The sequence below is a fragment of the Vicia villosa genome, linkage group LG3 (genome assembly GCF_029867415.1).
Source record: "Vicia villosa cultivar HV-30 ecotype Madison, WI linkage group LG3, Vvil1.0, whole genome shotgun sequence".
Lineage (NCBI taxonomy): Eukaryota > Viridiplantae > Streptophyta > Magnoliopsida > Fabales > Fabaceae > Vicia > Vicia villosa.
This window is the reverse complement of record NC_081182.1, coordinates 101,530,055-101,555,990: the sequence shown is the minus strand read 5'-3', so window position 1 is coordinate 101,555,990 and position 25,936 is coordinate 101,530,055. Positions and strand designations below refer to the sequence as shown.

General features: G+C 33.7%; 3 protein-coding genes across 3 annotated transcripts; 1 reads left to right on the top strand and 2 right to left on the bottom strand.

Annotated features, from left to right (window-relative positions):
- The first annotated feature begins 9,161 nt into the window (after positions 1-9,161).
- LOC131656440 (uncharacterized) lies at positions 9,162-10,779 on the top strand. Its single transcript, XM_058926160.1, has 2 exons — positions 9,162-10,030; positions 10,117-10,779. The coding sequence occupies exon 1, from the start codon at positions 9,277-9,279 to the stop codon at positions 9,961-9,963; it is 687 nt and encodes a 228-aa protein (XP_058782143.1). The 5' UTR covers positions 9,162-9,276; the 3' UTR covers positions 9,964-10,030; positions 10,117-10,779.
- A 5,636-nt stretch (positions 10,780-16,415) lies between these two features.
- On the bottom strand, positions 16,416-20,274 carry LOC131656439 (THO complex subunit 3). The gene is made up of 11 exons (XM_058926159.1): positions 20,028-20,274; positions 19,792-19,890; positions 18,843-18,972; positions 18,655-18,746; positions 18,407-18,475; positions 17,675-17,732; positions 17,456-17,555; positions 17,216-17,302; positions 17,028-17,106; positions 16,811-16,943; positions 16,416-16,722 (listed from the first exon to the last, which is right to left on the bottom strand). The coding sequence occupies exons 1-11, from the start codon at positions 20,088-20,090 to the stop codon at positions 16,688-16,690; spliced, it is 945 nt and encodes a 314-aa protein (XP_058782142.1). The 5' UTR covers positions 20,091-20,274; the 3' UTR covers positions 16,416-16,687.
- A 2,198-nt stretch (positions 20,275-22,472) lies between these two features.
- On the bottom strand, positions 22,473-23,142 carry LOC131656437 (uncharacterized). The gene is made up of 2 exons (XM_058926158.1): positions 22,801-23,142; positions 22,473-22,702 (listed from the first exon to the last, which is right to left on the bottom strand). The coding sequence occupies exons 1-2, from the start codon at positions 23,069-23,071 to the stop codon at positions 22,539-22,541; spliced, it is 435 nt and encodes a 144-aa protein (XP_058782141.1). The 5' UTR covers positions 23,072-23,142; the 3' UTR covers positions 22,473-22,538.
- Positions 23,143-25,936: the final 2,794 nt, after the last annotated feature.

Genomic DNA, 25,936 nt, shown 5'->3' with positions numbered 1-25,936 from the left:
TCCAATCACGTCGTTGCACGCGTAACGAGAGAGAGGAAGAGGAATCATACTCGCTGACTGGCCAATACCACAATGCCATACGTTTTTTGTGGGTCCCTCACTTGTCATCATCTTCTCATTCAGCCTTCAAGAAATTGCTACGATTTTGCTTTGGGCATGGCCATGGATATTTTGTAGCTATTGCTGCAACATCAGAAAACTCGTAAAAAGAGATCAAACAAAGACAAATATGACCCAGATATCTTAATTGGAACATCACGACCTCATTGGTCACATTTACATGCTCTTAAATGGCCTGGATGGAAGAACCCGAAAGTTTCTTCCTTTATGCCCTAACAATGGCATCCTAATATCTATACGTCACAACTTGCTAACGACGATTCAAACTTATCATAAACACCATCATAATCATAAATATGCAGTCAAAAGTGTTAAAAATGCGTAAATTAATATAACCGAACTTGGAGAATTTGAAGTGAACCGTGGTCTTGATGGTGATGATCCAAGAGGCTGCAACGTTGAGGGACTATTGGGAGAGTTTCTGAAGGATCCCAGGGGCGTGTATTGATCGCTAGAAGCCTTCCAATTATCCTGCAAGCATGAGACCGATTCTCCTCTTTCCTTTGAATTTTTCTTGAAATTTTTATCGTGTTTTTTAGGGTTGCCAATCCTTATGAATCCGTCCCCTTGAGGTCTGATGATGTTAGGCTTATATAGAGGAAGCAATTAGGTTAAAAAATTGGAGAAAAAATCATCGCTTGATTGGAAAAGATTTGATTTAATTTTTTGCACAAAATCTTTCTATTTTTGCTTCAAGTTCGCTTCCATGCTTTTCCACGTTTTCCTTAGTCTTATAAATTAACTTGGATCTGATTAAATATTGGGAGAATGATGTGTAAAATCTCCTTCCATTTTATTATGATTTATTTTGATTTAATTTGAATTTAAATAGGTAAATTCAAAAATAATTAAAATAAAACCATAAAAAACTTAGAATTTTATCCATGGGCTCCTTGTATTCTTATTGTCACGTGGACAACCCAAAAGTATAGGCCCATTTGGAAGAAATTCACTTTTGCTTATATTGACTTTCATGCACTTTTTCCAAAATCGACCAACTTGGGCAATCCGTAACTCCTTCAATTTTTATCGTATGGAAGTGTTCTAGGACTTTTGGAAAGCTCAAGATGTCCTCTACAAGCCACTTTCGAACACTTTTTGAATTTGAGAATTTTATCTTGACGATATGGCCCTTGACAAAAAATAGCTTTTTGCGAGCTTCTAGAAGGACCTCTAATGTTTTGACTTATATCTCTTATGCGGAAGCATTTCTTGACCTTGGGCACAACATAAAAGTTGTAGAGAATCAAATTTCCTTAAGAATGAGCTTTGATTGAGGAATTTTTGATAAAGTATGAGAGAGATATGATCAGTCAAAGTTCAGTTGACTTTTAGTTCAAAACCCTAAATTAGAAACTTTGACTTTGGTCAATTTCTGATCTTTTCTTGATGAACCATGATCAACCCTTGATCAAATGATGAATGTAACTTCAAAATATTGATGTTGACCAGAAATCAGGAGTTTTGACTGTATTCTGACTACATTTGACTTTTAGGTCAAACTAGTCGATTGTTGACTATTTGAGCAGTTGATTGATCAATCTTATGAATCAAGGCTTGAAACTTGGCATAGGGATCCTTTAGGACATATGTGAGACCATGGACTCCACTTGAGGTAACAGAAATTGATTTTATCTTGAGAGGAGCAAAACCCTAGTTGAAGGGTTGTTACTTAGGAGTAGGGATGGCAATGGGCAGGGTTTGGGCAGGGTACTATAGTACCCGTCTCCATACCCGCAGTTTAAAAAAATCCCCGTACCCCGAGCCCAAACCCACGTGGGTATCAATATTCATGCCCGTACCCGTATCCTATGGGTACCTCAATGCCCATACCCGTACCCGTTAACCCGCATTTATAGTAAAATTAAATCGTTTAATTACAAAATATCATATAATTTAAGTCTTTTTAACAATATTAAAAAAATTATGTATGTTATTGTTGAGTTAAGAAAGAAATAAACACTTTTATTAAAATGTGTAATGACTTAATAGCGATATATTTTTTAAAAAATTTAGAATCATACATTTTTATATAATAATATAAATGACATTATAGAAATATAGTGTGGGTATGGGGCGGGTTGGGTAGTAAGGTACCCGTGCCCACACCCATACCCACATATTTTAATGGGTAATTACCCGTGCCCGTGCCCATACCCATTTTTATGGGTATTTACCCTACCCGATATGGGGTTTTTTGTGGGTACCCACTGGGGATGGGCCAAATTGCCATCCCTACTTAGGAGAGTGTACACTCAGTCAAGTCTTGAGCTTTTGTCATTCAGATGAGCTTGAATATGAAAATATGATGGGCAAATTTTGGGGTATGACACCCCCCAAGTCATTGCTTTGAGTGTGGGAGTGATGACTTAAGGGCAGATCTTGATGTCGGGGAAAAGTGTATGGGGACCTGCTCGTTTCCTGATGGATAGCCTTTTTTGGTGCGCCTGGAGGAGGGGAATTGTCGTGGAGACCGAGCGTTGCCGAGGAGACGAGTGGTAGAGAGAAGGAGGAAGGGTAACGTTGCGAGTATGCATTGAGCCACGTGCCATTATAAAATGGGTGATGTTGACTAGGCTAGGCGTGTGCTCGGCCACGCGCTGGGAGGGCCCTCTATAAATAGGAGGGACCCCATTGATTTGCCATTTTTCGCTTCACACTCTTCTCTAGCTTCTGCTCGGTGTCAGCTCGATTCAGTTTCCGCCCTCAACTTCCATGTAAAACTTCTGACCACCGTCGACCTTCTTTCGACCACGTAAGTTTTCCTATTCCTTTAGATTCCTATGCCTTAGTATCGGTATTATAGTGGAATGCATGTGGTTTAGGATAGGAGAACATAGTTTTAGGTCGTTTTCCGACTAAGTGTTGGTATTTGACGGTGGTTTTTCCATTTTCAAACGCCGGTGCCGCCGACTTCGGGCGGAGTATCGTTGTTTTTTTGTTGTTTAGTTGTTATGGTCGATGCAATAGAGCAGCTAGTATGAACATTCTGATGAACTACGATTGGAGTCTGGGTCTGTGCACTAGTTTACATGACTTCCAGGATGAACTTGATGTGAAGCTTAAACCCCATGAGTCAGGGAAATATTTCCTCGGGGAAACTTAGGGTTTAGAGTCCCGGGGAACTCCCCGACATCGTGGTCCGTTGTTTTTTGAGGTAAGGGCTTTAGCCGGGGACGTGGTCCTCGTTGCCTTTGCGTACGCCCTTTCACTTGATTAGCGGTGGAATGGTGGATTTGATTTTTCAAATCGAATTCACTTTTCTCTATTGCATTTCATGTAAAAATGGCTAGTCAATCCGAGGAGGAAATAATGAGCGATGTTGGTCGTTCGGTGACTGGGAGTTGGACGAGCTCCAAAACGTCGGAGCGAACGTCCTATGTTCGAAGTGATCCCGACCAAGAGGAGGACGTGGCTACTTCCAGGGATGAATAGGTATTTGACGAGCCCCACGTCATTCCCTCCTATTTTGTAGTTCGTCCCGAAGATGAGTTTGTGGCTTTCGCAAGCGAGACGGACCCGCCTGCTGGTGAGGAATGGAGAGTTGTCTTTCCTACTGAGGAGGAGAGGATTTATTCGTCGTATCCAGACGATCGGTTCCTGATATATGACATATGCTTCTGAGAACTGGGACCCCGACTGCCTTTCACTGATCTTCAGGTGGCCGTGTTTTATTATCTTCATCTCTCGCCCTCCCAGTTGCATATGAACTCAATAGCCTTCCTTCGGGCGTTCGAGTTAGTTTGTGACTATCTCCAGGTCGGGGATACTCTTCCTTTTTTATTTTGCTGCTTCCATCTTCAGTGGGGCGTTGTAGCCGGTCGTTACAGATGGGTCTCTCTGAAGCAGCCGAAGAAGCTCTTCAGGTCCTTTTTTGAATCCGTTCGGGATTTCAAAGATAAGTATTTTTTGGTGAAGCATGTCTCGAAGAGGGCCCTCCTTAGCGTCTTCTCCCCGAACTTTATATACGGCCCGAATGGGCAGCTGGAGTTGAACGACCAGGGGAATTCGAGGAGGCAGCTCGTTCAAAAGTTTATTTTTCATTAGGTTAATAGGCATTTTGACTATGGTACAAACGCATATACTGTGAAGGTGAGTATGTTGAGCGCTGACGACTTGGCCCGGTACGAGAGGCTTGTGGCCTTCGTCGAGAGACTCGGTGTCGTGCAACGTGTGGCCAGAGGCGGCCGCCTGATTGTCGATCGATCATAAGGGTGAACCTGTGTTTGAGCCGATTCTGATCAACATTAAGGAGCTCCTCAAGTGCAAGACAACTGAGGAGATTAATCGTTATCTGGGTAGTTGTTTTTATTTGTCTTTTTAAAAAAGTGCTTGTTTCTTCCTCGTTTATTAACTTATCTCAGCTTTTCTTTTCAGGTGCGATGTCGAACCCTTAAGAGCGTCTATAGAAGAATCTGGGTTTCTTTCGTAGGTGCATCTACGGAAGGTTCTGCAACTTCTAAAACGCAAAAATGGTGTAAGTTATTGTTCGCATACCTCCAAAAATCAATTTTGACCCCAAAATTATCTGTTCTTCACATAAACACTACCTACACTATCTTTAAACTATGTTTCTAAAAGTAACTAATCATCTGTACACCTAAAAATCAACTCAAACTCGATTATGGTAAATACTCTAAAATAACTCAAAAACTTAATGATTAAATTGTGTTTTGAAGTTGTTGGAATGTGTTGATCGTTAATGTTGACGTTAATGACCGAACTCGAGAGAAAAAAATACAACTTTGGTGAAAGTTTGGTTTTTGAGTTAAGAGAGTTTGGAAATTTGAGAATATGAAAAGTGAAGAATGGGTGAGGAGAAGAGTTTGACGCGAATATAACATCAAATGCTTCCGTAGATGCATTTCAGGAAGTCTTCCGTCGGTGCATCTAGGGAACAAAACAATGTTAAACAAAAAAATGATACTACTGGAAATACAACTACGGAAGTAGAGGGATATTTTAGACAACTCGTATGATGCATAAGAGACACATTTTAGACAACTCGTATAGTGCATAAGAGACACATGGGTGGGGTAAGAGTTTCTCTAAAGTTTTTAGCAATGTATTACTTAAAATATATTTTGATTTATGGATATTCACGGTAAATTTTAATTATGGTTTATATGTGTTGTTACCGTTAGAGATTATATTATGTAAGGGTAGAAAAGTGTGAGGAGAGGGATAAAAAGAAATTATACTATGTAAGGGTAGAAAAGTGTGAGGAGAGGGATAAAAAGAAATTATACTATGTAAGAAGTGTATTGGAAAATTGAAAGAGGAGGTTTTGAGCCGTTTGTTTTAGTTTTTTTTTTAAATAATTTTTATAGTGTTATATAATTTTGTGTAAAAGAAATTTACAAAGAATCAAATAAAAATTTGATTTGAATAGTTATTATTAAAATATTATTTTAGATATTTCATCTTTTTATTGAAATTTTTTTCGGATATCAAAATTTTAAAAAGTCACTTAATTTTGAAGCTATTTTAAATAGATTTTCATAAAAATCATTTTTGAAATACCACTTTTTGAAAAAAATTGAGATCTTGATTATGTTTTGATCTTCAATAATGTTTGTTTATGTTATAGGATGTCAAAAATAATATTTCAATTTAGAAAAAAACAAATATAAAAAAAAAACAATTTTGTAAAATCTATTTTCAAAAATAAATAAAAAATATTTTGTAAGCTGAAACAAAAAATTTATTTTCTTCCTTTATACAATTTCAAGTCAGCCTAATACAAAACAAAATCAAGTGTACGTGTGTGTGATCTAGCGGTGAAACGCTTAGATCCTGAGAGTGTGCTCCTCTCAAGATCTCAGGTTCGAAACCCGCTAATTTCAAATTGCTTATTAAAAAAAAAACAAGGCGATTGATGATCACCCGTTAAAATATAATAAAATATTTATATTGATCTTTAAAACTATGAAATAAATTAATTTATAGTTTAACAGAAATAAAATATTCATATTGATCTTAGTTTAACAGAAATAAAATATTCATATTGATCTTTAAAACTATTACATAGTCAATTTAATTGCTTATTAAAAAAATAGTTAATTTAATTCTTAAATTGTAATCTATATAATTAATAACAAAAATTACTAAAGATATACTCCATTTAAAAATATACCCCATTTTCCCCAATTTAATAAAAACTATTAATATCATTTTAAATAATAGTTGTGAAATATACCCATTTTAAATGTTAAAATAAATTACATTTATATTTGTTTGTAAAGTCAATATTTGCCTTATATAGTTGTCAAATTTTATTTGATATAATTTAACATTGATATAAATATATCTTATTCAATATATTCCATATATAAGTTTCATTATTATTTATATCATAACAATTAAGTCTATTATTTATAGAAATATATAATTTCACCTTTATGATATTTATCCGTATAAATAAAATTATACCATCAATATAGTAACATATTTTCATAATTTTCTATTTTTATATTTGCAATTAATATCATTTTTAAATCATATTTTCACATTTAATGAAGAAATGTTTATAACGAAAGAAATAAATAAATAACTAAAATGTTAAAAGAATCAAGTTCATATATTTTTCTATTATAAATATAACATGGGAAAAAATGTACTAATTTTTAATTAATTATATTATTAATAAAGAAATAAACGAGACAAATATTTATAAGTAAAAAAATACTAGACAAAAAGAAAAACATAAGTAATGTATGAATTAATGACATTAAAATTATATGCTAATATAAACAATTCATAATTATTTTATGATTACCAAATTAAGGAAAATAAAATAAAATAATTAAAAAAATAAAAGTAAATATATTTTAAATCATGTATGAATCAAAACACGGGTTATTATATTTTTTGTATAATCAAAAATATTAAAGGTAAATATATTTTAAATAGTGTATGAATTCAAACACGCAAAATGTATTTATTTTTGTTTCTAATATTCAATTAAAAAAATACTTTGAAATACTATGTTGATATTTATAAAGCTAAATCATTGCATAAATATTTGTACAAATAATATCAAAAAAATTTAATATTTATTATACAGTTGATCCAAATATTTGTATATAAGAAAAAATTATATTTATATTCCAAATATAAACAAAAATATGATTTTGTTTTAAAAATTATAAACCTTCTTGAATAAATAATTTTGGCTTTCTGTTTTTTCATTTTTATTATATTTTAGAAGCATATACGCGTAATGCCCCAGTACCTGTACGAACGCCCGTGTATCTACACCAAAATCCGTGCGAACCCACGGATAATTACTTTTTTTTGTATAATTAAAAAAAATAAAAGAAATGTATTTTAAATAATGTATGAATCCAAGCACGGATAAAATGTGTTATTTTTTAATTATTTATGTTACTAATATTTTTATTAAAAAGTTATTTTTAATTTAAGATACAATAACTTTTAAAATAACATATGAAAAAGTGAAGTATATATTATATATTATTGGTGTAATCATTTCTCTAATATATGTTATTAATGGCAAATGTTATTTTTAAATTAATTAGTGAATGTTAATATATTTTTTTATAAAGGGGGACAAGTTTTTTTATCCAAATATTTTAATAAATATTGTCAAAACAAAAATAATATTTCATATCAGAAAATAAACCATTCATCGAAATATTATTATATATGAAAATATTATATTTATGATCCATATATAAATCAAAATATGTCTTTCTTTTAAAAATAATGTATATTTTTTTGTAAAACAATTTTGTTTTTCCTTTTCGCATTCTTATTATATTTTAAAAATAAAAGCTTTCGTACCACACCAGTACACGCACGTGTACTGATATGGTTAAACAATATTGTCTTTTTCTATTCTTATTACATTTTAGAAACATATGCAAGTAACGCACTAATAATCATACAAACGCACGGGTGTCCAGATCATAATTTGTGCGAACTGACCTGTTATTACATTTTTTTACAATTAATTAAAGAAAATATAAGTAAATATATTTAAAATAATGTATAAATCTAAATACGAGAAAAATATGTTGTATTTTAATTATCTATGTTACTAATACTTTTATTTTATAATTATTTTTAATTTAAGATACAATATTTTTAAAATAATATATGAAAAATTAAAATATATATTTTTGATGAAAACAATTTTGTTTTTATTTTAAAAATATGTCTTTTTTAAAAAAATATAACTACTTTGGTCAAATAATTTAGTTTTTATATTTATATTTTTATTATATTTTAAAAACAAAAACGTGCATACTACACTCATATCCGTGCAAACGCACGGGTATCCCACTAGTTTATAAAAAAAAAAACAACCTAAAATGAATTGAAAGAGGAGGTTTTGTTTTATTCGAGATAAATTAATAAAAAATCTACGTATTTTCTTTCTTTATATAATTTCAAGTCAGCCAAATGCAAAACAAAATCAACACTAAATGTTTTCAATTAATCACAGTAATAACCAATAAATAATCACAATAATGAGTCATAATCACAATTATTTACTCCCTCCGTTTTTTATTATAAGTCGTTTTAGACTTTTCACATAGATTAAGAAAAATAATAATTGTTATATGAAAATGAGAAATTATGAAGGTTTTTACAAAATTATCCTTCATTAATGACATGTGGAAGATAAATTTATATAATTGAAAGGAGAGATAATAATAAATATTTAAGGATATAATAGGAAAAATAACATTAATTATTCATTGGAATTGTAAAGCGACTTATATTAAAATACAAATTTTTTTTCCAAAACGACTTATAATAAGAAACGGAGGGAGTAAGTGTTACTATTACTATCCTTTGATCTGTTAATAAACTAAATAAACAGTAGAGATTGATCCACATTATCTTCTTCCCCCATCACTGAGTAAACCGTTTTCACGATTTATAAATTCAAACTATCCGTTAGATAAACAGTCTCAAATGATTAAATATAAATTAATTAATTAATTAATTTAACCATTTATGTTACCGTTATAAAAACTGAAACGTCACCTTAAAAATAGCCTATATATTTCTCACACTCTTTCACAACAAAACAACAACGTTAACATTTCTCTTCTCTCTCTGAAATTTCTGCAAGTTCATCAAATTCTCTTTCTCTTTACTTCATTTTCTGTCTCTGCTTTTACAATGGCTGAAACAAAAAACTCTCATTGCATTGTTGAAATCCCAGTAGACCAAGAACATCGTGAAACCAACAACAAAGCTTTGTTGTGTTCGAACATGTTCGAGGCGATTGATGATCACCCGTTAACCGAAATCTCTGAATCTCCTGGTCATCTCTTACTCTTAAAGCTATGGCAAAGAGAAGAAAATCTCATTGCCAAAAGCCTATCAAGAAAAGAAACCAGAATGGATTCAATAAAATCCGAACTTTTTCAACTTTCTTCTTTTTTCTTTATTTTCCATGGTTTTTTCTTAACACTCTTGTTTACTTCTTGGTCTAAGGGCCAAGAGGGTGGTGGTAGTTGTAAGATTTGGTGGATACCTTCGATGATTTCGCTTTGTACTTCGCTTGTGTTTGTGTTTTTGGTTCAGGTGAAGTTGTATAGGTATTGGAAGGTGTGGGAGCGGTTGCAGAGGGAGAGGTGTGATAGTAGAGGGGTTGGGAGGTGTATTCAGGAGTTGAGGATGAAAGGGGCTAGCTTTGATTTGTCGAAGGAGTTGGGTTTGAATGGGAAGAGGATGAAGAGTTCGAGTGTTGAGATTAAGTGGAAGGTGGTTACTTTGTTTTCTAGGTATTTGATTACTGTTTGTCTTGTTTGTTTTACAGGTTTGGCTTTTCCGGCTTCGAAGTTTGTTCTGTGCGGCTTGTGATGACGATGAGGAGGAGGATGATGATGGAGATGAAGATGCAGCTTGGATTTGTGTGCTAATGATTATGGTAAAAAAAACTTCATTTAGGCTATTTTCTATTTTTAAGATTTTGTTGTTTTTTTTTTAAGGTATAGTGTTTTATTGCATTTTCAGCCTCTGCCAAAGGAATGAAGCATTGTCGGTCCGATTGATCCCAGAACCCTTTTGAATTGAGGGGATTGTGTTGATGAGATTCCGAGCTTTTAGTGTGAATCATGGACAAGCACAAAAAAATGGCTGCAGAGGTTTCAATGCAAACAACAAATTGAGCAAGGAAGGGAATGAAGCATTGTCTATGGAGACAAGAGGGGAGATTATCATTGCTTCAAGTTGCAACTGAGAAGGTTTTTGTTGATGATTGTGTCATTGTTGGTACTACTGACTAGAGATTCTGCAAGAGCTTGATTCTGTTATGATGCAACACCTCTTGTGTGCCCTTGGCATCTACAGTTTTGTGAGGATTGGAGTGTAGCTATGATACTGCGAGATGCTACAATTTTGATTCAGTTTTTGAACATTACAAGTTTTGTGGACTACAAATGCAGCTGCTGATATACTAGCTGCTTCAATTTTGATACATTGTCAGAACTTTACAATCTTGTGAACGCTAATGCAGCTGTTTGTACATGCCAGCTGCCTCAACTTTGATGCATTCTGTGAACTTCGCAATTTTATCCACACTGCAGCAATGTTTATACTGCGAGCTGCTTCAAGTTTGATTCATTTTGTAATGCTATTAGCTGTAATCTTGTGAAATAAAGGTTACCATTCGTTTTATGATCTCATTTGTACTCTACTATAGATCATTAGGCATCTAAATAGTATGTACACTGCATAGAAGGGAATAGAAAATTTTGTGTTGAATATTAATATTCTATCTCAGGCTCTTGATTCAATTTATCTCAGGCAGGCTCTTGAATTTTTTTCGTAGTTGTTTGATGAAGCAATGTAAAAGTGTGTTGGTCGTCTCCTTCATTGTATATTTTTTTGTTTGATCAAACCAGAGAGTTAAAAGAGTAAAAAGAGTGAGAGTGATAGAACCAGAGAGTTACCAAGAGTAGGTAAAATGATGGTCATATTTCCTAAAGAATCCAATGTATGTATACAACATTACACAACAATACAGCTCACAAATTATATAAAGATTAAATCTTTGAATTGGTAGTCGGTTACGCATTCCAGGTAATCGGTTACTAAGAGCTACTATCTCGAGTGGTAATCAGTTGCACATTATGGTAAATGGACGAAGACATTCTGGAAGTCGTGGTAACCGGGTACAGCCCTGTAAGTAGGGGTGGCAAAACGGGCCGTGGCCCGTCGGGCTAGTCCGCACACCCGCCAAAAAATGGCGGTTTGGGTTGGGATTTAGGGTCCGCCGTTCGTCAAAGCCCGTCCCGCCAATATCTGCCGCCCGCCATAGCCCGTCCCGCTAAAGTCCGCCGCTCCTCCAAAACTCACTCTTTTTTAGTTAATTCTAGTAATTCCAATTCTTGATGGTTTATTTTACACATTCATTGTAAATATATGTAATATTTTTTAAAGTAAAATTTGTTAAAAAATTGCTTTTATAAAAAATTGTTTAAAAAAAAAAGGTGAAAAATTTAATTAAAAGGTAAAAAAACCTATTAATCTATTAAAAAATAAAAAAAAATATATATAAATAAATATAGGCGGGCATGATTTTTATGTTCATTTCACTTGGCGGGCTTTAGGCGAGGCAAGTGCGGGGCGGTGTGGGCGGCCCGTTTTGCCACCCTTACCTGAAAGTAACTGGTACAAAGACATTCTGGAAGTCGTGGTAACTGGTTACAACCCTGAAAGTAACTGGTTACGAAGACATCTACCACTTGTGTTAATCAGTTACAACCCTAAAAGTAATCGGTTACGACTGCTTGAATTACAATTTTTCACAACACACTACCTTAATACAAGTCTTCCAAGTCTTTCATACTCATATGTTTCTTCAACCTCTTGAACACTTCAATTGACGCTCCTTTAATTAGCAGATCAGCCACTTCATTTTCACTTTTGAAATACCCTTAGCTTCAACTTTCCTTCACTCACAAGATCTTTTAAGTAGTGATTGATATTTCATCTCTATATACTTGTTTCTCTCATGTGCAATGGAATTCTTTGCAATATTTATAGCAAAAATGTTGTCTATCATTAATGTCACAACTTTATTCTCTTTGTGGCACAACTCCTTAATTAAATTCATCAACCATACAGCTTGGCACGCACACAAAGACGTTACTATATACTCAGCTTTGCAAGAAGAGAACACCACAATTGATTCCTTCTTAGAACGTCAAGAGATTGTGTTTCTCCATACATCAGAATGTATCCAGTAGTGGATTTTCTATCATCTTTATCTCTGCACCAGTTTGAGTTGGCATAATCAAGTAATTTTCAATTTCTACCTTTGTCAGTTGCGAGAAATAGAATTCTGCAATCAATCAAACCTTTGACGTATCTCAGAATTCTCTTAACTGTTGTCAAGTGTGATGCCTTTGGCTTCCCCGTAAATTTCCTCACTTGCCCATGCTATATGCTAAGTCCAGTCTCGTATTGCACAAGTACCGCATTAATTGAATCAGCCTCCTCTATTGCATTGGACTAATATCCTTCTCGTCTTCATTCTTTGACAGCTGCAACATTGGTTGTGCAGGAGTAATGGCCACATTACAGCGCTACATTTCAAACTTCGTTAATATCTTAAGTGCATACCTTATTTGATGCATGAGCAATCTCTTTCTGGATGTGTAAAACTCGATGCCAAGGAAATATGTCATGAGACCAAGGTTAGTCATCTCAAACTCCTTCATTAGATTAGTCTTAAATTCGATAAATAACCTTCATTGTTGCCCGTAATCAGTAAATCATTGACGTAGAGACATAGGATGATCACTTCTTTATTTGTATTCTTCTTCACATATACTCCATATTCGAATACACATTTATCAAATTTTATCTCCTTTAGAAACTCATGAATTCTCTTGTTCCAATATCTTGGTGCTTGCATCAGCCCATACAACACATTTCTCATTATATGGAACTTGGGTTCGTGGTTTAGGTGTAGGCGATTATGCCACATACACTTGCTCCTTTAATGGACCACTCAAAAATGCATATTTGACATCCATTTGGTAGATGGGCCAATTGTTATTTGCAATTCAACCAACTAGCCTAATAATTTCAATTCTAGCCACCGGTACAAATAAGTCAATGCTTTCCTTTTGCAAAAAACTCTTTTGCGAAGGAAAATAACGATTCAATTCAGAAAATAAAGCTTTGAAAATAGACTTTGTGAAGGAAATAATAAAGGTGCATATAAATAAACGAACAATGTAATAAAGCAATACTAATAATAAAAACCTGCTCCAATGGAGTCTTGAATCTGGTACAGAAATAATCAACGGAAAGCTTGAAATAGTAAAATAAAATGCTGGCAAAATTAACTGCTGTAAAGTAAAGTGCTCCAAACATAATACAACAATCGTGTTATAGCTCTCCAATGTAAAGAGTTAAAGCTTTCAAAGTAGTAACTATATGGCTTAAGTTGTGCTAAGCTTGGATTCCTTGAAAATAAGTTTCAACGTGTATTTATAGTGTTACAATACCATAAAAAGTGAAGTCAAGGTTGTTGGATTCGTGTGAGAGAAAATAGGGAGAAATGGATGACCAATTCAAACAATTTTTTCTGATTTTCCCAGGTGTGGTGAACGCCACACCCCCATGGCGAACGCCATAGATTCAAAACATTGAGAATTTGACTTAAATTGTTGGAAATGTGGGTTTCAATAACCACGTCATGGCTACCTCTGTGGTGAACGCCATACTGAATGCCATGAGTGCAAAAATATATCTTTTTCATTGTTTTTCGCCTGGTTCGTCCTATTTCTTCGTGTGATGGCTCTTACTCGATTAGGTATCTGAAACATAGAAAAAAACACCAATATAACGCTAGAGATAGAGGTAAAATAATAATAATAATAATAATAAATGCGCGAGTCGAGTCGAATAAGTGGTGTGTTTTGGTGTTATCACTTATATTGTTGCCACCTTTGAAATTGGTTGATCCACCACATCTGTTGTAGTTGCTTTCACCCTTTTGGAATGTTGAGTTGTTGGAATTTTGGGAGTTCATTCCACCATTCATTTGATAGTTTCCTCTACCTCTAGTCATGGACCACTTTTCCTTCACCTTCTTGTCTCTTCCAACAAAATGGGTTTGCAAAGCAATCTCAGCCTTTGCCTTGTCAAGATCCCTCTCCTTCATTCTCTGCTCATGAGCCTCAAGAGAACTTTGTAGTTCTTCTTTGCTCATCTTTGAAAGATTATTCGACTCTTCAGTTGCTACTATTACGTTATCGAACATAGTTGTTAAAGATCTCAAAATTTTACTAACCACATACTTCTCAATGATTCTCTCTCCACAAGTCTTTACCTGGTTCACCATTCTTGTGATTCTTATTGTGAATTCACTAACAGTCTCATTCTCATCCATCTGAATCAATTTCAGTTACCTCTTATAAATTTGTAACCTCACCACTTTTGCTTTATCAGCTTCTGCATATTTTTTCTTCAAAATTTCTCAAGCTTTCTTTGAAATTGTGCAATCACCAACCTTCTCAAAGCTATCAACATTAATACACTAATGAATCAGATACAAAGTTTTAAAATCTTTCGTTTTCTCTTCCTTATGTGCAATCCTTTGTGCAATCGTTGCACCTTCTACAAGTGGATTAACATCATTCTTGATCACTTCAAGAACATCTTAAAAATCAAATTGCACCTTTGTGTATTTGCACCACTTATCATAATTCTTCACATGGGAGATTTGCAAGAATTCGTTTGTTGGTGATGGAGAGCATTTTCGCACTCTAAGTGTTTGATAAAAGAATCAGAATCTTGATGCCAAATGTTGAAACAAAACAATCACAAGATAAAACTAGTAGGGATGGCAAGCAGACTCGCATCTGCAGGGCCCACCCGCGCCCGAACCCGAGTCAACGGGTGAAAATCCGAGTTGACTAGGTTTGGGTTCGGACACCCGATATTTCGGGTGCGGGTTTGGATAGTGTGAAACCCGCACCCGAAATCCGAAATTACACCCGCTTATATATATATATATAATATTGTGGAAAGTTGTAAAAAAATGTGGAGACCTGCACCCGACCCAAACCATTGTCATCCCTAAAAACTAGTGTGCAAATGTGGAGACAATGGGAGAATTAGAGAGTTAGAGAGAGTAGGGTAGAATGGTGGTCATATTTAGTTAATAACCCAATTGGGGTATTTATACAACATTACACAACAATTCAACTAACCAACTAAACAAAAAAATCTTTGAATTGGTAATCGGTTATGCATGGTTATGCATTTCTAGTAACCGGTTATGAAGAGCTACTGCCTTGAGTGATAACCGGTTGCACATTGTGATAATCGGTTACGAAGACATTTTGAATGTTGTGGTAATCAGTTACACACTTCTAGTAAATATTTACAAAAACATTTTGCCACTTGTGGTAAATAGTTATAACCCCATAATAACCGGTTACAATCACTTGAATTACTCCCTCCATTTCCCATCGGTCCCACGATAAATGACCCAATTAATTATTTAATGCAGATTAAAAAAGTGTATAAATAAAATAGAGAATAATATTTTTAGTAAAGTACTAGATGAAAGTATTATTAGTTAGAAGGTAGAGTTGAAAAAATAATAAATATTACCATTTATTTTGGGACAAATTTTTTTTTTATAAATGGATCGGTGTAAGATGGAATGAATACTATTTTTCACAATAATAATTAGAATAAAATTGATGAAAATTACTTAAATAATTTTAAGTGTAATGTAACAATTTGAACCTCACGGTAAAGCAATAAAAGACTAAAAAAAAAAAAAACAATAACGAAATTATTTTTTCTTATCATTGGAGAAATCGGAGGTGGAATGTCATGGTATTTGTTGAGGGACGCCTTAAGCTACCATTAGAAACATTTATTCTATTTTATCAGCTACTAATATACAAAAAAAAATAATGAAAGAAAAAAATAACATCATTCCATGTGAACATGGATCGTCTACTATTCCATTTTATAATGGGGGTAGCCGGGTAGGTTTTATAAAAATTGCATTATTTTTTATCATTGAAATAAAATATGTAGTTACATAAATATGACGTGGCTGCTGTGTGAACCACTTACTATGAAATCTATAGTGGGTTCCTTCAAAAGTTTATTACATTGAAAGTGAATAGAGAAATTTAAAGGGTGAGAATGGAATTGTGGGAAGAACAAAAAATACTGTACAGCTAGTACTTTGCTATTTAAACATAATAATCAAACTTTATTTTGTTAAGTCCTAATCACCGAATTAATTACTTGACAGTTAAAGCAAGAGAAACTTCTCTTTAAAGATATGACCATTGATGTTTAAGCACACTAAAATGTACTTCATCCAAATTCTTAAAAACAAAAATAAATATGCTATTGCATTCATCCAATTTCATATTTTCTGGAAATATCCTTCTTTGCAGATATTCTGATACAATGATGTCTTAAATTAATCTACTCAAAATTCACAGTCCTTGCAACTAGCAATATTCAGACATCTCATCTTTTTTCCTTGAGGTCTTCTTCTGTCCATCTTTTGCATTTGTCACTACCAAGGTAAACACTAAGCATTTTCAAAACCAAAAATTCGAAAAACACCTGCAACCAAAATGCACACAAGTTAATAACAGTCACAAATGATTATAGTATATCCAATAACACTTTGCAGGTGTTCAAATGACCATACCTTCATCGGCCTGATACTTGTTTTTGTCATCTCCGGCATATGCAAGTACATTGTATTTAGGATTCCACTCAACGCTATTCATGGCAGCTCTACAAGGAATATGATGTACTGTTTTTCCGGTATGAACATTTGACTGTGCCACAAAAACAAGCAAATTATGTTTGAGCAATCTTACAAATTAATCTTTTTGTTTAACAACTGGCATGTATAAACTTACGATATCGATGAACAAATCTTCACTAGCCGAAGCAATCAAGTCCCCGGTATGATTGAAACTAATCGTACGGACAGGCCATCTAAGAAACATAACATTCCAAATTGGTCACAAGAAGCTAAACACTAATTATATCTTGAAAATCAAAAGTTGAATACAATAAACAAATGTGGAAGTTAGAGAAAACTTACTCGAGCTTTGTAAAGGTACGCACACAAAGCATCTCCGAGATAACCCATAAGCTGACAAGGGAATCAGCACTTCCAACAGCGAAATGTCTGTCTCAATATAATGAGGATATATAATTTGTTAGTCCATTATACTTTCTAAGAAAATATGATGACAGAAATAACTATATGCAGTTATGCAACTTTGATTGCTAATTCAAGTGTGATTTGCAGGACCAAAGATAACAAACACAAGAAACATACCTTCCTGTTGGGTCAATTGCAATGCAATAACAACCAGCTGTATGAGCCATGAGGGTATCGAGGGGTCGAAGAGATGGATAAGACAATACTTCCACGGTCCCTAAGGAGGTTAGAATGTAACAAAATATAAGATATTTTTCTACTCCATACAACACATTGAAGCAAAAGGTATCGAGCAATATCTTATGATGTAACTACCAAAGGAAACAATGACCTTACCATTTCCCGTTGTTAAAAAAAACATCTCGCCAGTCATGTTCCAAGCAATCTCATTTACCTAGGAAAAATACAGGAATTATTAGCAAATTTGATTCAATTCTTCACGAAAGTTAAACAAATGTTTGACACTATGAAATATGTGCTATGAATAAAAGACATGTCATTTAAATAGTTAAGCCTATTGCTGTGCTCATATCAACCACTACCAAATATTAAAATTTGTAATCAAAGAAAGACTAATGAATTCCTAAATGATCAAGCAAAAGTGTTGTTGAGCAAAACAATGAACAACATCATATTGAGTGATGTTGTAAGTCACTCATTCAACCCATATGTAATTCAAACAAAACAAACATGCAATTCATGGTTGGTTCGGATGGTTTGACACCAGGGCACTTGGTTCTTCTAGTAAACAGCATATTATATCAATTAAAAAGGCAATAGGTAAAAACGCTAAAAACATAAGAAAAATAAACTGGATAATTAAAACGCGAGTTAATTTACCAATCAAACCGATAAACAACCACATCACATTCACATTTTACATAATATTATAAGAACGTGGTATAAAGATAAATTGATTATAATTTTTTATGCCAAGATTCTGTTTGGATAGAAAGTCAGTTGGCGGAATTTGTTAGCATTTACTAGACAGAGCAGATTTTTTTCCAGCCTTAACAAACTGTCAGAAATATAACAGACTACTACAATGAAGCATATACTAGACTATACCTCATAGTTGAACTTGCGCCTATGAATTGGTTTGAACTTCCGAACATCAAGTATTGTTAATTCATCATCCTATAAAAAGAAAAGACAGGGTAAGATTTCACATTGCTAAAAACAGCAAGACAATCATAGCCAATCATAGTCTATTTAGCAGCTACAATACAAAGCTCAATGATTCAAAAAAAGGAATCGACTCAAACATATGTGTGCATTTCAGAGCTATAAGAAAACGAAGGGATTGTGTAACATACCCTATTACCTACTGCTACATGAGTACCATCAGGTTTGTAAGTGATGTTGATGTTCTCCCCGCTAAGTTCTGCTTGTTGTGAGCATTTTCCACCTGCAGAAATAAAAGTATCCCAAAATATAAGCTCATAATAACTCTCCTCCTGCGTGAATAATTATAAATGAATTGTACATCTGAATGATCACTTACTACGAGCATCCCAGAGACGAACAGTCTTGTCACCCGACGCAGTTGCAATAAGATCAGGATGTTTGGGATCCCAGCATAGCTGATCCACACTATCAGTGTGACCCTTCAATTCAATATCTTTGACCTTACCCTATAATAATCCCCAGCCAAATGGAACAATTAAATTTCTATAGACAAAATAATAAGAAGGTTAAATAAGTTCGCAGTGACATAAAAGTAGAAGCCAAAACTGAAAGAAATGCTTCATTTCTATATAGATGCTCATGGAAAAGTTAACAGTTGACTACAGCTTCAAGTTTCAGCAACAATTTTCTGTCTCATCATGCATGATTTGCCATGTATTTCTTGATTTAACTCAACAGGTCTCAATCTTAATAGAAAGATAGTCTAATATTACTATCATTTTAGATCACGAAGGTCACCAAAACAGGATAAGTCTAAGGGCATATCTTAAACTATAAGCCAATCCTTAAGGGAAACCACCACATTTCTATGTACAACATCAGAATGTAGCTAAGATGCATATTTAAGCGCAGTTAGGTAAATAACTTAAGTAGTTAAGTGTTTATTCAAGAAAATACTCTACAGATCTTAATTGAACATTTATTCAAAATTCATCAAGTGAACCTAGTTGAAATAAACTGAAAAAAAACAACTTATAGAAATAATATTAGATATTTCCAAGTGTATCAAAAGTCCAAACACTAATGTAAATACTTGAGCCATAAAACAAATAGAAATTAAAAGACAAGCATAAGCCCAAGACTGATACAAATGGCCTTTATCTTCCATAATTCTTGAAAAACTAAACAGTGAGATAATTTCCAATTAAAAATAAGCGAATTATAACAGAAAGATAGTGGAAAAGATAAAAAAGACATGAACTTTTCTTGGGTCTATTTAATTGAAAACCAAACCAAAAATCAAAGAGAATTAGGAGAAAGCTTACATGGCCATGATGTGGTTCAATATGCCAGATTCGAGCAGTTTGATCAACAGAACCAGAAGCAAGTTTTGTGCCAATGCAATTCCAAGCCACGGAGTGCACCTTTTGGAATGAAACAGAAATGAAAAAAAAAATACCCATTTGAGAATTGAAACAGAAACATTGAAAAGAGGGTTTTTTTCGCATAAACCTAAGTATTAAACCACAAGAACCGTGAAAGATTAGAAAAAAAATGGTACCTTTTTCTTGTGACCGGAATACTCTCTGCTATGAAGATTCTTGAATGAGAATTTTTCTTCCATTGTTGGAAGTGGTGAATCTGGATTGAATTGGAGTAGAAGAAAGGGTCGCAGAAACTGTGTCGGGTATCTTGGTGATGATAGTGGAATCAAACCTGAGAATTTTAGACGAGGCTTTTGATTCCCGCGACAACACAAAATATTTAGGTTTGGTTTAGTTTTAGGAGAGAGAAAAAACAATCTTGTAGAATAATTTTTTATGTGTTTAGTTGTTCTTGAATGGATTTTTTTTTTTTAATAATTTTTTATATTTTTAAAAGTATTAAAAAAGTCATGAATAGTTAATTGAAATAACTTCAAATTTAAATGATTTTTTAAAATTTTAATATTTAAAAAAAAAGACTGTTATGAAATTAAAAAGGTTGTGAAATAAATAAAGGTGACAATCAATTAAATGACTTCAAGAAAAATTAATATATCAAAACACATAGACAAATAATAAAATAAAAGAGGAATTTCCATTAAATATGTTTACACAGTTTGGTCAAAATGATTGACTTTGGGGAAGATAGTATTTTTTCAATCCAATATAGTTCAAGAGATGTTACAAGAGATTAAAAAATAAATTTCAAAAAATTAATATTTCAAGAATGAATTTCAAAAAATAATATTTCAAGTTCATATGAACATCTCTTATTTTCTAATTAAGTGTTTCTCAATATCTCCTCCCCTCAAACATATATAATCGTCACATGACATTATGGTTTTGATGATAAGAACACCTGATGTCAAACGGAATTCAGTGAAGTCCATAATGATCTTGTATCCAGTAATCTCTAATGATGGTGTGTATCAAATAAATTATATTGAGTCTTATTAGTTAGAAGAGTCAAGTTCCATATGAAGTGTTAAATCAATGATAAATTAAAACAAAATAACTTGAAGTTTCAATGTTGTGAAAAAGAGAAAGTGTGGAAGTGACCAGTTGAATGTAAAGGCATAAACATCTGATCATGTGATTTAACTTATTAGCATCTTTGTTTAATTCTTGAGATCAATCATTTAAAATCTCTATTAAGTTTGTGAGCTCGGCTTGTTAAAAGCTTTATTTGGTTTGAGGATCCGCCTATATAAAATCTCTCATTGTTGTAAAAAGTTCATGGGCATTTCCTTAAAATCTCAAAACTTATTATTAGTGGATCTCTCAAGAAGAAACTCTTGGAAACAAGTGTATGACAGATGCACGTTGAATCTATATAAATATTGAGTGCACTCTTTCTAATTCTATCTCTTTAATTTTTGTCATTTAATTTTATTTACTCTCTAATTCCTTCTTCTAATTCTTTTTCTCCGCCACTTCATCTCTTTTGATCTAGTATAAATCATATTTTAAGAATTAAATTTTTAAAATATTCTCAATTTATAAATAACACTATTCATCCACACCCCTCTCTTGTGTTTGGAGTCACTTGATCAACAATCAATTGTGACGAACAACATAAATTGACATAGATCATTAACTCTGATTGGTAGAGTCTTCTAAATGATCGCTCTGTAATTTTTCTAAACATGGATTGTTTTTGGATCAATGTACTTATCCTCTTGTGTGAAAAAACCAAGAAAATATTGTTTCTCTTTAGTCCATTCTTCTTCGTGTTCATATGTATGAATAATAACAACAACAGTATCAATAATAAATGTATATAAATCAATAGAATGTTCACTTACCACGTCACCGCTTATGATCCAAATACACAGTTCTTTTGGACTTGTTTGTGTGTTAGTAGTGAATACACTTCTTTACTTGTCCGATAGATGCTTGACAATTCGTCCCATTTAAATTTCCAAGTTTTAATTTTGATCGAGGTGCCTGTCTGATTTTGGTTAGCAATAGAAATTTACATGAATTGGTTCAGACAGAGTAACTTTCATCTTTTTATTAGACATGGTGTGGGTGTGAGTTGTTTGGTCCAAGTACGAATCTTTTTCTTTTTTCTCCTCTTACGCTCCCACTCCGTGAGAGCTAGAGATTTCATAGAATTTTGAAATATGGATATACGAATTCTTGATGAAAAAAATAGAAAGAGAAATTAACGTAAAAGTCGTCAGCAAAGCCAAAAATGTAGAACCAACTTCAAGAATTAAATTGAAGCATGGTTAAGATGAAATGAAAGGAAAGAAATTTGTAAGAGCGTGTAAATCAGAAATTAAATGCTTGCGAAAACAGAAGAAAATAGCAAAGTAAAAAGATCGAGTACAACTAAAATTTATAAATGAGATTAGCATATGATTAGGCAAACTAATTTCAAAATTAGTTGAAAAGATTTCAAAACATTCCTATATAGACAATTTGGAAAAGATTAAAGTGAAACCAAAAATTTCTTCCGAAGCTGACTTTACTTTTGTCATCAAAATCTTAGCAACATGCATGAGAGAGCAAGAACATGGTCATGAGAACATTATATCTTGATGTCACATATATTAATGTCAAACACTGCTCCTAGATATATGTTATGGACCATCAATAGATGGCTTAATTACAGTAATAAACAGTACATTATACAATATAGTAAGTAGAACAAGTCCACCAGCTCCAAATGCAAGAGACGACTCTGAAATTTCCAGCTTACCATTCTCACTTATCATTTCCTCTCTCGTAGGTTTAAAATCCGAAACTGCAAAAAGGTACAAAAGAGAAAATTGAAAAATTACAAGAATTATCAATTTGAGAATGAAAAAATGTAAGAAAAAAAACAAGAGTGTATGTATGTACCCTTGAGTTTTGGAGAGGAAACTTGTTTATTAGAGATGGATTGGATTTTCTGGTCAAGCTCTTTGAGGGCTTCTTTGGCCTTCTCTGGATCTATCTCATATTGCGTTGAATCTTCTTTCAGTGCATGAACTATGCAACATGAAGAAAATGAAGAAGGGTTTTTGATGAGTTTTCTCTCTTTGAATATGGATTTATGATTATTTAATAATGGTTTAGAAACTGATGTGAAAAGTGATGATGGTGGATGCTTGTAGATGCAAAGAAGCTTCATAGAGAATAAGATTTGAGTATGAATGGAACTCACCTTCACTTTACACTCACACAGAATTTATGATACAAGAAGCAATGGAAATGAAGATAATGTTATCTATTTGACCTCATTATGAAAGCGATATTTTTTATATAATTTAGAATTTTTTTTTTGTTTCTTTGAAAAATTAAGTCTTTGTTTGAATGATTTTTTTTTTAATTGATTTTGAAAGGAAAATTTGAATGACTTTTTTTTATACGGTGAATGACTTGTTTTTGAAATTTTTTTACTAGAAATTTGAATAACTTTTGTTACATCATCGTAAAAGCCTCAGGTCGAATTTTTCATCATCGTAACGACTAAAACTGTCATGGATAGTTACAAAATGTCCAAGACCACATAATGATAAGGGAGTTACGAAGTGATCGGCATCTCGTAGTATGAGCCAACTCGGGGGATCATGAGCCAACTCGACGCCTGAAGTTCCCCGACAACCTGGCCATGTTCCAAAAGAAGTATTATAAAGATGGCCAGGTGTAAATCAAAAAGTGGAAAGAGAGTCCGCTTACCATATGTGTCTCGGGCATAACTACCTGGGAGATTCTACATGCTACAATGTCAGAAGAGCGTCGAAGATCTATGGACTAGCACGAATTCTACACCCGAATTTCGTAGTTCCTCAATTGAACGACCAGGAAAGTCGAACATCCTAGAGAAAGCTCGAAGCTCAGAAGCGTCGGGCCACCTCGACCCCGAGAAGTGGAACTGTACACATCCATTAGAGGTCGGCCATCTCTGAAGCCGAGGACTTCGTCCTCTAGATCAGTCAATAGTCAAGCTACCCAGACAAACAATTGAGGATGAGAGATCAGTATATACTTGCGATCGACCGAAGTACACATATATATATATATATATATATATATATATATATTTTATATTCTTGCCGATCTTGTTTATATCTTGTCCTCCCTTTAGGGCACCAAAGTGTGAATGCATGTAATAGCGAATTGGGGTACAACCAGTGCAGTTGATGGCCGAATTAAAGATTTCAGGGGTGTTGTCAGAGACACTTTGTACGCCTGACTACAATAATCAATTTTCCACAGTTTCGAGCGCGCCTAAAGATTTTAAGGGTGGGTTCGAAGACATTTTGCATGTTTGACTACAACAATCAATTCCTCACAGCGTCGAGTGCGCCTAAAGATTTTATGGGTGCTGTCGGAGATGTTTTGCACGTCCGACTACAACAATCAATTCCCCAAAGCACCTAGCGTGCCTAAAGAGTTTAGGGGAGTTGTCGGAGACGTTTTGCACGTCTTCTATAGTAATTAAATACCCCATAGTCAAAGATTACACTCATTAATGCTTAGTTGGCGCACCCCCTCCTTTTTTAATCTAGCCCATCCAAGGGATATGAGTGGTGGAGCCCGAAGACGTCCACCTCGATCCAAGATTTACCTCGGGGCAGGGATGGGGATCCTCTATCTTTGGCGGGGAATGCATCCTCCATGTGATTATATTTTAAAGCATGACCACATCTAGTCGGTCTCATGCCTCATCCATCTGAGTATAATTTAAAGCATAACCGCATCTAGTCGGTCTCGTGCCTCACAATTACTATCTGGACGAATAGTTGTGCCAAGCCATATCAATATTTCAACTTTTTAAACACGATTTAAAGATTGACCACATCAAGCTAAACGAGTACATTATCAGCGTAAGAACATATCAATTTTGGTCGCATCTAGTCGGACCGACATACTGCTAATAAGACGCATATGTCTTAACGCAACATGCTCATGAATAAAATAGTCAAACATGTCCTCGCGAGGAACTTAAGGTTATTTACACTTTAAGTAAATCTTATTAATTACTCCTTGTAGCAAGTGAACTCTATAAATGTTTCAATGATGGGACTCCATTTAATACCCATATTCCTCATTACTCTTTGGCAAAACCAAAGCGACGTATACATGCCAATGCACGAACAACCATTCCTAAAGGCCGATCACGACTACTAAAACACTCATTGACATCTAGAGTACCAGGTGAGTCTTGGGGGAAACTGTTCCGTGTCGGCCAAAGGTCCCGTAAGATAAGGCCTACTTATCATGTCCGCTCAATTGAGCCCAAGATATAAATATTGTCACGAGGGATTTTCAAGTAAACAATCTCTAATATTCGTTTTCATTATGATTATCTTGAACTCTAACTAACTTGGGTCTTTGAGTGCTAACCATGGAGGCACCCCCTCCTAGGTCCACCGTACCAGAGATTAGCAATGCCAGTTCAATATCAACACCTCTGATTCAAGACGCATCATGATCACAACCTTCAGATCAAGAAGTTATGTCCTTGAATCGCCTAGAAAATTTTGCTCCACTATAGCTTCCACAATCTCCTATATTTCTGGTTCCACCATGAAACATTTTTTATTAATATTAATTACATTATTTTGAATTCATTCTATTTTATTTTGTATTTATAATTATGGGGAATACACACATTCATAATAAAAATTGCTTTAATATAAATATTTTTCTCTCATTCATATATACCTTCTTTTTAATCTATGTCATTTGATTAAGTTATTTTATAATATGATTGTTGAAAGAGTATTGTGGTGTAATTTTCGTTTATATCGTATCCACAGGGATTATTGCGATATCACCGCCGTTCTATAGCCTATTTTGTCTTGAGTTAATGTTACTTTAGTTTTAGGTTTGCAAAAGGTCATTCAATCTCTTTAGTAGCAAAGATTAAATTAATGAAGGTTCTAAGTTAAAGAAAATGCATCAAGATTCGATTTCATCGACCTAAGTTTGTATGTTTCCTTATAAATATATGCTTATGAACTTGCTAACGATCAATATAATTATGTAT

Excerpts from the sequence above, each read along its gene's own strand:
- LOC131656437 (XM_058926158.1), bottom strand. The coding sequence starts at position 23,071 with ATGAAGCTTCTTTGCATCTACAAGCATCCACCATCATCACTTTTCACA. Across the intron at positions 22,703-22,800 it reads TTCCTCTCCAAAACTCAAGG|TTTCGGATTTTAAACCTACG; the intron begins GTACATACATAC and ends ACCTTTTTGCAG.
- LOC131656440 (XM_058926160.1), top strand. The coding sequence starts at position 9,277 with ATGGCTGAAACAAAAAACTCTCATTGCATTGTTGAAATCCCAGTAGAC.
- LOC131656439 (XM_058926159.1), bottom strand. The coding sequence starts at position 20,090 with ATGGAAGAAAAATTCTCATTCAAGAATCTTCATAGCAGAGAGTATTCC. Across the intron at positions 18,973-19,791 it reads TTGAACCACATCATGGCCAT|GGTAAGGTCAAAGATATTGA; the intron begins GTAAGCTTTCTC and ends GGATTATTATAG. Across the intron at positions 17,303-17,455 it reads GCAATTGACCCAACAGGAAG|ACATTTCGCTGTTGGAAGTG; the intron begins GTATGTTTCTTG and ends ATATTGAGACAG.